The sequence below is a fragment of the Rhineura floridana genome, chromosome 5 (genome assembly GCF_030035675.1).
Source record: "Rhineura floridana isolate rRhiFlo1 chromosome 5, rRhiFlo1.hap2, whole genome shotgun sequence".
Taxonomy (NCBI): domain Eukaryota; kingdom Metazoa; phylum Chordata; class Lepidosauria; order Squamata; family Rhineuridae; genus Rhineura; species Rhineura floridana.
This window is the reverse complement of record NC_084484.1, coordinates 97,260,777-97,278,382: the sequence shown is the minus strand read 5'-3', so window position 1 is coordinate 97,278,382 and position 17,606 is coordinate 97,260,777. Positions and strand designations below refer to the sequence as shown.

At 41.5% G+C, this 17,606-nt stretch overlaps 1 protein-coding gene across 1 annotated transcript in view; it reads right to left on the bottom strand.

The window, feature by feature from the left end:
• Positions 1-17,606, bottom strand: part of DSCAM (DS cell adhesion molecule) — a 602,142-nt gene that overhangs the window by 98,709 nt on the left and 485,827 nt on the right. The window contains exon 21 of the mRNA XM_061627614.1: positions 8,989-9,142. Coding sequence (XP_061483598.1) covers positions 8,989-9,142 — 154 coding nt within the window. The remainder of the gene's footprint in view (positions 1-8,988; positions 9,143-17,606) is intronic.

Sequence of the window (17,606 nt, the reverse complement as noted above, 5' to 3'; positions counted from 1 at the left end):
TCGTTTCAGCCCCCCTTAATATGGCTTCTTTTTCTCTGCCAAGTTGCTGTCTGGTCACTACATAGATCTTTCCTTGGGCGCCCATTACATCCCTTCCCAGTATTACTGGTTCTTGTTGCTGGGCATTAATGCCTACTTTATATCGGCCCTCTCGGCCTCTCCAAGTCATATCCACCAGGGCCACAGGCAAACTTTCTGGTTGACCCCTCACTCCTTGGATAGTCACAGTTTCCTGAGGTAATATTACCTCAGATTTTATTAAATCTGGCCTCAGTAATGTCTGAGCGGCACCAGTATCAAGCAATGCCCAATAATTTGCCCCTTGTACACTCACTTCCTCTCTCAGACTTGAATCAAGGTCTGTTACTTCTGTCCAGTTTATCTGGCAGAACTGAACCTTTTTCGCTGTTTCTAAAGCCTTGGGCTCTGTTTTCACTGCCCTTGCCTGAGCAGGATTACTAATGGGGTTGGCAACCTCACATTGAAAACGTAGGTGCCCCGGTCTACCATATTTGTAGCATAATTTCTCCTCACTTTTAGGGTACACAGATCCACTCGGGGGTGTCCTGTGCCCTTCAGATTTTACTGGAGGACTCACTCGCTGTGGTACCACATCCCTTCTGCCAGCGTTATATGGTCTGGGTTTAAAATCTCTTGTTGTTTTCCCCACCCAGCCAGTTCTATTGGAGGCGAAGTGATCCGCCATCTCTGCGGCCTCCTGCACCGATGTAGGGGAACGGTCTTTGACCAGGAGCCTTATTTCTGGTGGTAACTGATGGTATAATTTATCCAATATCATGAGGTTTTTCACCTCCTCCACAGACTGAGCTTTTGCACTTGTCAGCCATTTCCCAAATATGTCCATCAGTTTTGCCCCCAGCTCCACGAAAGATCTCCCTGTCTGTATCTGGCAGTTTCTGAAAAGCTTTCTAAAATAATCAGGCCCCAGTCTGAATCTTTTAAACACTGCTTCTTTGAATTCAGCATAGGTGACGGGCCTGTCTGAGGGGAAATATTGGTATACCTCTGCCAATTCCCCTTTAATCAGGTTTGATAAATACTGCATGTATTTATCTTCAGGTAGCCCCCACAACTGAGCTGCTTTTTTTTTTTTATTAATAATTTTTATTCAAATTTTTCAAAAAACAAACAAAACAAAGTCAAAAAAACATAACAATACCACAACAAAAAATAAAAAATAAAATAGTTGACTTCCGATTTGTCGCAGATCAGCTATAAGTATACAATATACGTCAAACCTGCCCCTTAATATATACATACAGAATCCCTTTTCTCCATAGGCTGTCTTAATTAATCGTCAAATCCCAATATCATCATTTTATTTTGATCTTTCAACAAAAAGTCTAAGAGAGGCTTCCATTCCTTAAGAAATGTATCTGTCGATTTTTCTCTAAGTAAACATGTCAATTTATCCATTTCTACTAAGTCCATTAAAACTGAGCTGCTTTTTCAAAGGTGCTGAGGTAAATTTGAGGATCTTGACCAGGCTCATAGACAGCAAAGTCCTTTGGAGTAATTTTTATTTTTGCTCCATCTCTCTCTTTCCTTGTCTCCTCAGAGTGAAATTTCTCTCTATCAAATTTTAACTTTTCTACTTGTAATTCAGCATCCAATGCTCGTTGCTTCTCCCTCTCCTCAAACCCCAATCTCATTCTCTCAATTTCCAACTCCCTCTGTTTTTCCTTCTCTGCACCTTCCATCCTCAATCTCTCAGCTTCCAACTCCTCTGCTTGTCTTTTTCCTCAGCTTCCATCCTCAATCTCTCAGCTTCCATCCTCAATCTCTCAGCTTCCATCTCCCTCTGCTTGTCTTTTTCCTCAGCCTCCCATCTTAACTTCTCTCTCAAGTACTCTATATAAGCGGGATTGCTTAAATATCCTTCTGGGGTCTCTTCCCTGACAGGTTGTTTTTGCTGGGCAGTTGCAAATCCTATAAGTGCTACCCTCAATTCATCTACCCCTTTACCCTCGTGAGGTAAATTGAATGTTATGCACTTCTCCACCAGCTCCTCTCTTTTCATTTTTATATATTCAGCCATGGTGTTTGAGTTCACTCACTCTTTGCCACACACTCTTTGCCAGTCACTCTCACAAGTAATCCTGTTTTGTTATTTCTGTTTGCCACACCACTGTTAGGGATTCTCTAGTATTCGTATCTGGATTCTCTGTTGTTCGTATCCCACCGCTACTGACACCACATGTGAGGCGTCCTTCCCTGGCTCTCCCTGTCAGGTTCCTACCTGCTCATGGTTACTGCCTGTCTCTAGGCACCACCAGGGACTCCACCAGTCCGGACCGCACTCTCTTATGGTTTACCTATCCGCTCTAGCACAGATCTCAACAGATCCCCCTGCTAGGCAACCATCAGTAACGTCCCAATACTAGTATTCCCAGAGACTCTGAATACTGGTATTGTTATTCTCTTCACCGCTGCCACCATTTGTTACAGTTCCCCTTCAGCCTTGGTCATTACCTTACCCTCCCTTCTGGTCTGTGAAACCCCAGCCAAGGATCAGGCCTTTGGTAAACCAAATTAAGTATTTATTACAGATAACAAAGCTAACAAGATTAACAAGATTTCTTCTTAAGGCACATAAGCATATGGTTTTACTCAATACTAATCCGAACTCCACCTCCCTCCTGGCAAACAACTCTCTAAACCACACCAAACAACCCACTCAGTTCTCTTCTCCCCCCCAGATTCCACTCTCACTCTTCCTTTTATACATTCAGCCATTTTAAACACTCAGCCAATCATCTCGCATTCTACTGCCCATTCACTCCCCCTCCTCTTTCACTCCACTTACCATGTATCTTCTAAAACAACAACACTTACCATATATACATTAATATAGGAACATCACAGTGGACATCACCACATGGTCAATATAGGAATCAAATTGATTACATAATTGGTAGCAGAAAATGGAGAAGTTCCATACTTTCTGCAAAAACAAGACCAAGAGCAGACTGCTGTACAGATCATGAACTGGTCATATCGAAAATCAGAGTAAAGCTAAAGAAGAACAACAAAACAGTCATAATGCCAAAATACAATTTAAATAACATCCCAGAAGAATATAAAGTTCAAATAAGGAAGAGATTTGAGGCTTTAAACTTAGTTGACTGAGAACCAGAAGAACTATGGAGTGAAGTCAGAGACATTATCAGGGAAGAATGCAAAAAGACAATACCTCTAGTTAAAAAGAGAGAAAGACCTCAATGGATGACTGATGAAACTTTTAAAATAGTTAAAGAGAGAAGGAAAGCAAAAGCAAAAGGAGATAGAAACATGGTTAGAACCCTAAATCAACAATACAGCGACTAGTACATAGGGACAAAGAAAACTATTAAAATAGTTATTGTATAGAAATAGAAGAGGACAACAAAAAGGGTAGAACAAGAGCACTATTCCAAAAGATTAGAGAAATTAAAGGGAAATTTAAACCAAGGGTAGGGATGTTGAATAATCAACAGGGAAACACACTGACTGACTGGGATGAAATAAAAGGAAGATGGAAGCAATACACTGAAGAACTCTATAAAAGAGATGCAAGATTCATTCATGGAGGATGACAGATTCATTCATGGAGGAACAGTATGGTGAAGAACCAGAAATTTTAGAATGTGAGGTGAAAGCTGCTCTTAAAATACTTGGAAGAAACAAATCACCAGGAACAGATGGCATACCAATAGACTGAGACTACTGAGACTGAATCTGTCCACATTTTTACAAAAAATTATCAAGAAATATGGAAAACGAAACAATGGCCCACAGACTGGAAGCGTTCAATATACATTCCAATTCCAAAGAAAGGGGTTCCCAGGGAATCCAGTATCGAACTATTGCCTTAATATCCCATGCAAGTAAAGTAATACTCAACAAAGGCCCTTACCATATATGGAGCAAGAAATGCCAGACGTCCAAGCTGGATTTAGAAAGGGAAGAGGCACCAGAGATCATATCGCAAACCTATGTTGGATAATGGAATGGACCAAGGAATTTCAGAAGGAAATCACCCTGTGCTTTATAGATTACATCAAAGCCTTTGACTCTGTATATCACAAAAAAGTATGGAATGCTTTAAAAGAAATGGGGGTGCCACAGCATCTGCTTGTCCTGATGCGCAACCTATACTCTAGACAAGAGGCTACTGTAAGGACAGAATATGGAGAAACTGATTGGTTCCCAATTGGAAAGGGTGTGAGACAGGGGTGTATTTTATCACCCTACCTGTTTAATCTATACTCAGAACATATCATATGGAAAGCGGGAATGGACCAAGATGAAGGAGGTGTGAAAATTGGAGGGAGAAATATCAATAATTTTAAAATAAGCAGATGATACCAAACTCTTAGCAGAAATCAGTAACAATTTGAAACAAATGCTGATGAAAGTTAAAGAGGAAAGCACAAAAGCAGGACTACAGCTGAACATCAAGAAGACTAAAGTAAGACAACAGAAGATTTATATAACTTTAAAGTTGATGAGAACACTGAACTTGTCAAGGATTATCAATACCTTGGCACAGTCATTAACCAAAATGGAGACAATAGTCAAGAAATCAGAAGAAGACTAGGAATGGGAAGGGCAGCTATGAGAGAACTAGAAAAGGTCCTCAAATGCAAAGATGTATCACTGAACACTAAAGTCAGGATCATTCAGACCATGGTGTTCCCAGTCTCTATGTATGGATGTGAAAGTTGGACAATGAAAAAAGCAGATAAGAGAAAAATCAACCCATTTTAAATGTGGTGTTGGAGGAGAGCTTTGCGCATACCATGGATTGCGAAAAAGACAAATAATTGGGTGTTAGAATAAATTAAACGAGAACTAACACAAGTAGCTAATATGATGAAACTGAGATTATCATACTTCGGACACATAATGAGAAGACATGATTCACTAGAAAAGACAATAATGCTGAGAGTAGAAAAAGAGAAAGGCCAAACAAGAGATAGATTGCTTCCATAAAGGAAGCCACAGACCTGAACTTACAACATCTGAACAGGGTGGTTCACGATAGATGCTATTGGAGGTTGCTGATTCATAGGGTTGCCATAAGTCGTAATTGACTTGAAGGCACATAACAACCACAACAGCTGACAGAACCACCCAAGTTCATCACTTGCAACACATTTTGTTTTTTAAATCTGTATTTTCGGTACTTTGACAGAGGATGAATTGATGCAGAAAAAAATGTCAGCATTTCTTTTTTCTATAACGATGGGAAACTTTCCTAAGACAAGGCACATCTTGACAGTTAAGTTGGCCTGTGGTTGCTTTAACGGTATGTGATCACTAAATGAAAATAACACAGAATTGTGAACTGTCAAGAAATTTAGATTACAGCCAGCAAAGGAATGAGATCTGAAAAAAGAGGCAGCAATATTACAGTGAACTGACAGTGAGACCGATGTAGCTGTGTGAGGACCTGGGCCACTTTATGCTTCTATTCCAACCTGAAGGCACAGTGGTATGTGGGAGAGAATTTCCATTAGTTGACTGGAAGAGACCAATCTATGGCTCATTAAGCAGCTGACAGTGGACATTTGAGACAACCTCACCCAAGGGGCTCAGGAGAAGCAATGCCCAGTCAGGGAAATTGAGGGCAAGTTTTTCACAAACAAGGACATAAGCATATTGGTACATCCCTAAATACACACTTGAGGCATGAAAATCTTAGCTGTGGGTGGAACAGAATGCCTACTGCCATGCATAACTCATGAGTTGCCAAGCATCACTCTAAGTTGCTTCTAATTCTAGTGGTTATAGCTTGAGGTTAGTGAGGAGAAAGCTCAATAATGAGCTCCCAGTTCAGCCAACATGCTAAGCCAAAAAAGACCTAGGAGGAACAAAGAGGCTATGAGCTTTTCTCCCAGAGCCCACATGCTTGTGCAGGTCCACTAAGCCATAGTTTGGTTTAACTTGATGCGCAAACCATGAAGGTGCAAACCTGAAGGATTCACATCAGTGGACAGGATAGATCCATAACTGTGAACACAACCAGTATCTGAAGCTGCTTCTCCGTTGAGCAGAATGGGAAGCCCAATAAACCGAAGAAGTGTTGAATAGCAAGATATCATTCTACAGAATGAATTTCTATAAATAATAATGTGCCAAAGAAGGAAGCTGTTCAGTGAATGAACAGTGAGTGTAAGATAAGAGTGCAGGAATGACACATAATTGGTCTTATAGCAGTACCAGCTAATGCCTATTTTTACATGAACATACACATTTTCTTAGTCTTACCAAATTTTTGTGTTGTCCAAGTTTAGTTAGCAAATTGAGCATGGAACAAGCCTCACATGCATACCAGCAGTACAGGTCTAGGATTAAGTGGCTTTCCCATCAAAATTGCTTTGAGGAGGCCTAGAATAAATGGCCCATTTGATATTGCAGGAAGAACTACTAATTTATAATGATCAGGTGAGAGCTGGATCTCAGTGGTACAGCATACATGTTGCATGCAAATGATCCCAGGTTCGATCCCTGGCATCTCCAAATAGGGCTGTGAAAGACTCCTGGCTGACACCTTAGAGCTGCAGCCAGTTAGTGTAGACAACACTGAGCTATACAAACCAATGGTCTAACTTGGTTATAAGGCAGATTCCTATATTCCCTGGAGTTATTCTGACATGACTGAGCACCACAGCATTGCTGTCACATCACATTCATTCATTTCCCTGGGGATTGTACAGCATTTCCCTGTAGATTGTTCCCAAAGTTATGAGTCTAACTTCACCACTTTCCATTGTAATATTAAATTTGTTAAAAAAATTGTACATGGTGGTCACTCAGCATAAATGAACTGTTCTTTTGCAGCAGGTAGTGGAGATGGGCTTGTGTGGGGAAACCCAAGTTCATATCTCTGTTCAGCTATGAAGTTCTGCTGAGTAGCCTTGAGAAGTCATCCTCTTAATATGCCTTACAGGATTCTTGTGGGGCTAAAATGCTGCTGAAGGGTGGGATGCAACTACAACTAATAACAACTCATTGGATAATTATTAATAAAGCCAAACTAAAAGACTATAGCAAAAACTAGTCTGGGGTTCTTCATGACAGGAGCTATAAAAATAGAAGTTGCATATATAATATAGCTATTTTGTATATAGCTGTATATGAGTTTTCTTCATAAGCAACAAGTTCAGAAGTATTGGTAATGAAGTCGAGATCTTTCTAGACTCATACAAACTGTGAGAATGACATGGAGAAGCCTAAGATGCACAGTAAATTGACATACTGTCAATATATCCATAAAATTTTAAATGCTCTTCCTCCTTCCCTACTCCATGAAACTAGTAGTAGTCTTCTAGTGCTAAAAAGATTGAACTGTGATTCAGCAGGACTCAGTGCACTGAAGGGCTTCAAACCTTTGAACATTGTTTGTATCCTATGGTGGCTCAGAAGTAGGTTGCACCTAGCCATGCCTGGGAAGAAAAGTGGGAAGGGACCAATCACAAGGAAAGGGGTGGAAGACAAGGGTGCTGCTGGGCACAAGCCTGTATACAATATTTCTGGGCAAATTAAGATGGTTGGGTGGCTGAGATCTCGCTGGCACTACAATTTGCAGCTGCCCTATAAGTAAAGTAAAAAGGGGGAGGGGCAGGATATCTATGGCCTGGTGTACAAGACCTGGGGTGTTGGCTGATTCCCTATTTCCCCTAAAGGAAGACTTCCAGGTACACAAGACTTTTTTTTTAATTGAGCCCCCTAGTGTTCAGACACTATGTTGTTGATTGTTCAAGAGGAAGTGCTCCTGAGGAAGAACTCTGCTCAACAAAATGAGACAGGTAGGGGGGCTGTGGGGGGGCACACGCACACACACACACACCCACACACCGGGGGGCTAGGGCAAGCTGATGCCCAAGGGAGCCAGCCCTGCTACGAAGGATCAAATTTTCAGTCATGACGTACTACAGTCAAGTATGCTGATTAGAAATAACAGCTAATAAGGAAGAACAGACTACCGGATGAGAATCCATGTTACACCAATTAGATAAACACAAGAATAGGCATTAGCATCAAACGTAACTAGAATGTTTAATCTTAGTGGATTTTTATTCTGTCCAAATAATATTTAAAAGAAAGTCATAGATAGCAGTCCTTGAAGAGCAAAAGAAAATTGCTTCAGGGGGCTGCTAAGCGACTGCTGGTATCCACAAAAAGAAGGAAGAAAATTATTTCCATGTGCCATATGATCATCCTGACTTTGTAGTACTCACAGCATCTTCAAGAGAAGCCTTGGCTTCTTGGGAGAATTGTTCTAGTAAAAAAATTAATTAAAGTCACACAAAAAATCAGTTCTGTTGATCAAAAGGAAGAGAAATAAATGAAGCCTTGCTAATGAAATTACATTCTATTGCTAGCAGATATAGTGAGGCGCCAGAAGCACAAGGCTCATGATAGCTCTTAAGTGCCATCAAAAGAAACCTGCCTGTTTCTGTCTCAAGAGCAAAACGGCTTGTTCAACTTCGTGTCGGTCTGCATTAGGAAATGTTATCAACTTCTATTCAAACCTATTTCTGCAGCCATGAGGTTTAGGAGTTTCCCTTTCCTTTAAAATAGTGAGCCTTGGGATTCTCAAAATCCACAACCCTTGGGTTTATAATATCTACCATCCAATGTGGCATGTGTCCCTTTCAATTCTTTGCTCTGTAAGGACCTTTTGGCTGTATATCGGGATAGACAGGTCAGTCTGTTTCCAGCTTATGTCCATTTCACACCTGCTCATTCATAAATCCATTTCATTCATTCATGCTTTTGAAATAATCTGGTATTTTTTTAAAAAAAAAACCATATGAAAATAGTATTTAGAAAATAGTAAGGGAACCCACTGAATTCAGTAGGGTTTATCTCTGAATAGGCATGGTTAGGATGCCAGCATAAATGGCCTTTTTGGTCTCTTCCAACCCCAGATTCTGCTAAATTGCATGCTATTCATTTTATGACATGTAGACTCCTCACCTTTAGCAAATGGTTCCACGGTGATAATCTCACTGCTATTGCCTCGTCCTGCAGCTGTCACAGCCACCACCCAAACACTGTATTGTCGATTCCGACTCAGATTGGGGATTCTGTAGGAAAATGAGTCAGGAGAAGCTTCAAACTCGCTGATTACCTGTGACAGGAGAGACAAACATTTCCAAACTAAAGTAAACAATGTACATATAACAGTTAAGAGTTTTTACCTCTTAACCATTTCAGAGAGGGAAAAAAGTAATTATTTATTTGCTTATAATTTGCATGTCTCACTTTTCTTCATCACAAGACCTCAGGGCGGGAAACAATAAAACTCATTTAAACACCACAAATCCATTAAAGAAACACGAGGACAGGTAAAATTACAAGTTAACATCAGTAATAAAACTAAAGAGCAGAATCTGTAAAAAAAACCCTGCAGGCTAACAATTTCTAAATGCTTGAGCAAATAACCACATCTCAAGCTAGCACAGAAACAAAAAAAAAAGAGTCAACACCAGCCATACCTCAGAGAGAAAGGCATTCCACAGCCAGAGTGTCACCACAGTGAAGACCCCTTCTTGCATCCCACATAGTTTATAACTCTTGGAAGCAGCACACTGAAAAAGGTCTCCCATACAGATCTTAAAGTCCAGGCAAGACATTAGAGGGAGAGTAGCTGCTTCAAATATTTGGGTCCCAAGTTGTTCAGGGCTTTTTAGGTCATCACCATCAGACCAGAAGCAATTGACAGTCAGGGCAATCCTTTCAGAACTGGTGTTATATGACTCACCTTGTTGTTGCATTTTACACTAGTTGAAGCTTTTGAGTTCTCTTCATGGGCAGCCCCATGTAGAGTGCATTACAGTAATCCAAATGGGAGATTGTCAGAACACAGATTACTGTGGCAGGAATTACTGACTCTATCCAAGAACGGTCGTAGTTGGCAAGCATGGTAATAGAACTCCCAGCTGCAGCCAGATGATTCAAAGGATTTAGTTTTTTCTTTTGTACATACATTGTCTGGACAGTCACACAAATACATACACACACTTAAGTGATTTTTTAAAATTACCATAACTGATGAATGCAGTCCGTGAATGGCTTTGACAAACACACTGCCCTGGCAGATGGGGCCATTCATTCGATCAGATACTCAACATCAGATACTGATGCTTAATAACTGGACAGGAAAAAGAGATAAGGGATGATGTCATGGATCGGCTTGCTGAAGATGAAACTATGTGTGGCACATAGACAGAAATGGTGGAACCTCCAATATTTAGAGCCAAAGGGGTGCAGGCGGGGAGAGGGTGCCCCCTGCAGATTCTCTCATGACATCAGCTACTTTCCAGTACCAAAATTGAGCTCACCTGGGAGAAAAACACCTGGGGGAAGGTGCTGCAGAGGGATAGACTGTGGTTAGAGGATGATTCTGTATTCTTCCCGCAGAGGGCTTTCTTTTTCTTTTTTAGTAGTAGTGCCCCAGTTACGGACAGCCTTCCTCACAGAGGAACTCCTGGAAGAACTTTGCTGATTTTTAGGTACCAGGCAAAAACTTAAATCACTCAAGCATTTAAAAACATTTTTAGAGAACATTAAATATTTTAAACTCCCTCACAATTAATTCATTGGACTTTTGTCTGCTGCTTGTTTTGTACTGTACATTGTTGTGTTACTTCAGGGGTGGGGGCCCTCCAGCCCACAGGGCAAACTTGGCCCACCAGGCCTCCCCATTTAACCTGCAACTCCAGGTGTGGGGCAGGTAAGTGCAGGGCTTCAAAGGAAGAATTGGGAGCTTAAGGTTAGTTCCTAATTGTTGCCCACCCACTTGTCAAAGTTGGCTCCTGGAGCCAAAAAGGTTCCCTACTCCTGGTTTACTTGTTTTAATTTTTGTAGACCACCTTGAAGTAACTAGTAAATGGTGGTACATAATTGTTGCAATAAACAAATTCACTAATAGGCAAAAAACCTTTCCATTTAAGAATGTACCTTTAGCCCACAGATATTTCTATCAAACTTTAAAAAGCAGGGAAATTGGGCAGCTCTAGTGAATGCACCAAGGGAGCAGGAGACCTGACCTTCTCTCTGAGATATTGGACTGCCCTACAGATTTTGTTAAAATGCAAACACCATTTGGGTTGGTCTTTCACAGTCCAATCCACTTCCTGTGTAGCTTGGAAGAATTTGGTAACATGTGCCTCTGAGCATATGGTGAGTGGTGGCAACACCTGCAATCTCCAAAGATAGATAATTACATTTTTGTATGTGTGGTGGTGTTCTTCTTACTTTGCTTCTTTTCTGTGTTACTAATGTTTCTACAGAGAATCTAACCTAAAAAATTATATTTCCCTCATTATTCATCCCAGAAATCTGAGTCAAATTTATTTTTATTAATTTCAAAGCCTTTTGATTGGTCAGTGTCATATGATGGTGAAGACAGCCTTTTGTGTTTCAAACTGGAGGTTATGCTCTATTTCTATTTTGGGCACATTAACAGTTGAATCTGAAACTGCAGTTTGATGTACAATCAGACTGATTACAATATGTTGCTACTTTAGCAATGACGCTAGCTGTTGGAAAAAACAAACTTGGCCTGCCCAAGCAGCATGTTTTCAGCCTGCTATGCTTAAACTATTCCATGTAAGGAAAGGTGTCAATTTTAATGGTCAATTAAAAACAGAGCACACCTAGAATTTTGTCACAAAATATTTCACCTCCCACTGTTGTACCTTGTGCAAACTGAGACACTCCTCATGTCCATTTGAAACTATTATGCAGAATAGTCAGTGTTATTATTCCACAATTGTTTTTGGAGTTTTTTTTTTAGTGTTGCAAAATATTGCTGTACTTCACATATTCACAGAAACAGAAGCAAAAGAGAATGATTTACCATAGGAAACTTCACTAAAATCGCAAAGTAAATCAAACATATTTAAAGTGACTATCTGAACTATATCAACTGTTTTAATATAGTTGCTTCCTCCCTAAAAAAAGATCAGCACAGCACGTCTTGTTTCTGTTATTTGAGCTGACTGCAGGTGTTACCAACACTCTCCATATGCTCAGAGGGACATGTTGCCAAATTCTTCCAAGATACACAGCAAGTGGATTGGACTGCGAAAGACCAACCCAAATGGTGTTTGCATTTTGACAAATTTGTAGGGCAGTACAATATCTCAGAGAGGTCAGGTCTCCTGCTCCCCTGGTGCATTCACTATAACTGCCCAATTTCCCTGCTTTTTTAAGATTGATAGAAATATCTGTTGACTATAGGTATATTCTTAAACCGCATGGATTTTTGCCTATTAGTGAATTTCCCTGCTTTTTAGTCCGGAAGGTAAGAAATGGGATCCTGTGCAAGTTTGCGAAGAATGGATTGATCATTTGCATGCCTACTGAGTTCAGTGGGATTTACTCCCATGTAAACATGTTTAGGATAGATTAAACTGATCACAGGGGATGGGGAGGGGAGCAGGCAGGAGGGGAGGCGATCATTTGCATGTTTATTGAGTTCAGTTGGATTTACTCCCGTGCAATCATGCTTAGGATAGGTAAAACTGACCATGGGGAGGGAAGCCTGGAGTGGGCAGGGGAGGAGGAAGGAAGAGGGGAGGAGAAGGGAAGGAGGGGAAAGGCAGGTCTGATCATTAGCATGATTATTGAGTTCAATGGGATTTACTCCTGTGCAATCATGGCTAGAATAGGTAAACTGACCATGGGGAAGGAGGAGGGGGAGAGCGTAGACGGAAGGAAGAAGGGGGAGAGGGGAGTAGAAGGAGTGGGAGGGGGAAGGAGGGGATTGGAAGGGGAGGGGTGAAGGAAGGGGAGGGGTGAAGGAAGGGGAGGGGTGAAGGAAGGGGAGGGGTGAAGGAAGGGGAGGGAAGGGGCAAAAGGGGGTGATGGGAAGGAGGAGGAGGGGAGCGCAGGTTGGATCATTTCCATACTTATTGAGTTCAATGGCATTTACTCCCGTGCAATCATGCTTGAAACTGCCTTCAAGTCAATTCCAACTTATGGCAACCCTATGAATAGGGTTTTCATGGTAAGCGGTATTCAGAGATGGTTTACCATTGTCTTCCTCTGAGACTCAGAGGCAGTGACTGGCCCAAGATCACCCAGTGGGCTTCACTGCTGTGTGGGGATTTGAACCCTGGTCTCCCAGGTCATAGTTCTAGGACAGGTAAAACTGACCATGGGGGGAGGACGGAGGACGGGAAGGGATGTGAAGGAGGAGGGGAAGGAGGGGATTGGAAGGGGATGGGGAGGGGAGGGGTGAAGGAAGGGGGATGGAAGAGGCAAGAGGGAGGGGATAGGAAGGAGGAGGAGGGGAGGGCAGGTTTGATAATTTGCATGCTTTTTGAGTTCAGTGGGATTTACTCCTGTGCAATCATGCTTAGGATAGGTGAAACTGACCTGGGGGAGGGGTGGGGGGAGGGCAGGAAGCGGAGGAGATTGGGTGGGTGGGCACTGGGCAGAGGGGGAGCCCCTTTCCTTTCCAAAAGGAAAACATTGTGAACAGCATCATTCTTTTTCAGGGTTTCCCCCATCTTTTTATTCTACAGCAGGCACATGTAGCCTCCCACCCAAATTTAAACCAAAGCTGTCCCTGGCTGCATCCACACCAGCCCTTTATTGCATTTTAAACAGTCATTGATTGATTGATTGATCAATAGATCGATTGCACTTGTATACCGCCCCATAGCCGAAGCTCTCTGGGCGGTTTACAGCAACCAAAAACATTAAAATATACAATTTAAAACACATATTTTAAAAACAATTTAAAAAACAATTAAAAAATTTAAAACAATGGCTTCTCCCAAAGAATTCTGGGAAGTGTAGATAGTGAAGGGTGCTGAGAGTTGCTAGGAGACGCCCTGTTCCCCCACAGAGCTTCAATCAGACCAGCTGACTGTTAAACCAGTCTGGCCACTGGAGCTCTGTCAGTGGAACAGGAGTCTCCTCTCAGCACCCTTCACAAACCACACTTCCCAGGATTCTCTGAGGGAAGCCATGACTGTCTCAAGTGAAATCAAAGTATTTGTTTTAATGTTTTTAGTTACTGTAAACCGCCCAGAGAGCTTCGGCTATAGGGCAGTATATAAATAAATAAATAAATAAATAAAGTCTAGTGTGGGTGTGGCCCCCTGATTAGGCAAGCCCAGCAGCTGGGAGTCTGGCTTTTAGAACACTGACAGTTGGTTCTTACTGAGCATGCCCGGCCTTGTCACTGAGTTCAAGCCAAAATTTCTTCAATTAATTAAAAATCAGCCAGGCATTTTTTTAACTTTTAAACTGCAGAAGATGAAGGTCAGAGTATGGGGCAAGGTCAGTGTTAGGATTACAGGTACTCTGTGAGCATGGCTGCTTTTTAATTAATTTCAACTAATTATGATAACTGCGACAGAAAAAAAGTCCAAAAGGGGTCTAGTTGTCAGGCTTAGGTGGGCAACACAGCCAGTTCCAGACAAGACTGTTAGGAGTTAAAGACACAGTGAAGCCGGTAATTGACAGCACTTGGCAGAAACGCCCAAGGTCAGGCTGCAGCTGTAACTGATAAGTGAAGCAGCAATAAAAAGGCTTCAATGAGCACACAGAGGTGTGGGGGTAATAGGAAAGCATTATAGAGTTGGTTGGTGAGCAAGAGACGAAGCACGGTGTGAAAACAGTAAAGTTTTGTTTTCTTAAAGACTTGGCTGATGGTCTATTATTTCGGTTGGCGACTGGCACTGATAAGCAAGCTAAAACGCTACTGGACTCTACTGGTTATCACTGGTAAATTGGTGCTGCACTCTACAAGGGTTATGGGCCCAGTTCCAAACCAGTAACACCCAGTTAAAACCAGTGAGCAAGCTTGTGCTATGCCGGACAACTGAAGGAAGCTGAGCCGGAGAGCTGGTGAGCTGTGGGAGAGCGGCAAAGCAGAGATAGAGAACCATGTTGCCTGGAAACCAAAGTGATAAGAGGTCTGCAAGAATGACTGGAGTAACTTTGGCTGGCATTCTTCTGGAACGTCTCTCTGAACGAAATTACTCATGCTGGTGGCTGCGGATGCAAGCCTATCTAAACAGAGAAGATTTATGGCAGGTAATTGACCAACAACCCCCCCTCCATTCCACCACCTGCTGAATGGCTACGCTTGGATGAAAGAGCGAAGTCACTAATTATCTTGGCTGTTGGAGACTCGCAACTACTGCTTCTAAGAGGTAAAGAGACTGCTAAAGAAATGTGGACTGCTTTAAGAGCATATTATGTTCAAGAAACAGCTAGCAGTAGAATAAGTCTTGCGAGAAAACTATACAGAATGCAGCTAACTGACGAAGTAACTATGTCAGAACACTTAATGAACATTACAAGCCTGTTTGTAGAATTACAAGAAAGGGGAGTGGAACACTCTGAAACACAGCAGATCTATATCACTCTTTCAACACTTAATGACACTTGGAATCCTGTTATCAGCGCACTTGAAGCGATGCCCGATTCTGGACTTTCGTTTCGATATGTTGCAGACAAACTAAAGCAAGAGTGGGAGAGAAGAAAAGAAACAAAACAAAGGCAAGAAGGACGGAACGAAAGGAGTGAAAGACAAGAAAAGACTGAGATAAAGGCTTTTGGGACTAAAGTTTGTTACAACTGCGGCTCCTTGCATCATTTAAGGCGGGACTGTGACTTACTGAGAAGGAGGAGGGACGGAAGGAAACCCTCACATGTGCAGTTGGTGAGTGCAAAGACAAAGAATGAAAAAGACTTTGTTAACAGAGACAATAGTTTGTGGGTCCTGGACTCAGGTTCCACCCATTCACTGATAAAAGATAAAAGTCTATTTAAAACAATGGTGCCAGCTAATGAAGACGTGAGTTTAGCTGATGGCACTAAACAACAGGTGATGGGTAAGGGTACTGTACAGTTATGTGCTTTACAAACAATAATGACAAATGTTTTATTCGTGCCTAATTTAACTAACAACATTCTGTCAGTTTCAAAACTATTGCAAATGAATTATAGTGTGTTATTTAGTAACAAGAAATGTGAAATAATGAAAAGGGGAAAGGTGTGCCTAAAAGGATATTGTAAGGAAGGCATGTTCTATGTAAATGTAAATGCAGTACAAGCCTCACTAGTAACGCATAAGAAAACACATGATAGATGTATCCATGAATGGCACCGAAGGCTGGGGCATGTAAATTATGAGACTGCGAAAAAGGCAGAGCAATTCAGTGCTGATGTACAACTAAAAGACTGCAAGCAATACAGCAGACAAAGGCCACTGTAGCTCCAATTAACAAAGTAGCTGAAAGAAATACAGATAAGCCTTATCAGACAATACATGTTGATTTAGCGGGACCATTTCCCAAAACAAAAGGTGGTGCTAAATATTTTCTCGTGATTGTTGACGATTTTTCAAGATTTTGTCATGTAAAGTTATTGAAAACAAAAGATGAGGCTGCAGAGCAATTAAAACGTTTTCTAAACAGAGTGGAAGTGCAGCATGGTACACAGGTGCAACAGATTAGATCTGACCAGGGCGGGGAGTTCACAGGAAAGTCCCTGGAAGAATATTTTGAAAAGAAAGGAATAAATCATGCTGTAACCGCCCCGTTTTCTCCACATCAGAACGGGACAGCAGAAAGGACAGCTGAAAACAAAACATTGCAGGATGCAATGAGAGCAATGTTAAAGGATTCAGGCCTTGATCAATCTTTCTGGGGAGAAAGTTTAATGTATGCTGCTTATATTCAAAACAGAGTACTGCATAGAACTATTGCCATGTCACCATATGAACTGTTGTACAAAAGAAAGCCCAGACTACTACACATACTGAGATTTGGTTCCCCATGCTGGGTGCATGTTCCCAAGCGAAAGAGAAAGGGAAAATTGGCTCCCAGAGCGAAAAAGGGATATGTGTTGGGGTTTCAACATGTGAATTACCGCGTGTGGGTTCCACAGGATGGTAGTGTAACACTCAGCAGGAGTGTTAGAACACAAGAACAAGACTCAGAGAACCACAAAACATATGTAAATCTAGATTGCAGTGACACAAATGGCATAAATGCAACAGAGCCTGCTCAACAAATAAAACAGGAAAGGGAAGAAACAAAACAGGAGATAGAGACAAGCAGCTCTGATTCCAGTAGCAGTGCATCAAGCACAGACATAGATATAGAACAGGAACAAGAAACAGAAACATTAAGGAGGTCAACAAGACAAAATAAAGGGAAACCTCCAGAACGTTTCCAAGTATCAGCCATACAGGGTGAGACAAACAAAGAGGAAAACAAACAGTGCAAAGTAATAACAGACAGTGATACTCTGTTCATAAATAGCATAAGAGAACGAATGGCAAAGTATGCTCAAGAAGGTGACAGTGACTGTGCATATATGTGTTAAATGTGTAAAGAATGTAGAAAAGTGAAAAATGCCTGAAGACTGTACAAATGTACCAAGTAAAAAGCAAATGTATGTAACAAAGGAAATGTATAATTGTACTGTGAAAAAAAAATGTAAAAGTGTAACCTGAAACGTCTGTCTGGAAGGTGGGGGCTGTCAGGCTTAGGTGGGCAACACAGCCAGTTCCAGACAAGACTGTTAGGAGTTAAAGACACAGTGAAGCCGGTAATTGACAG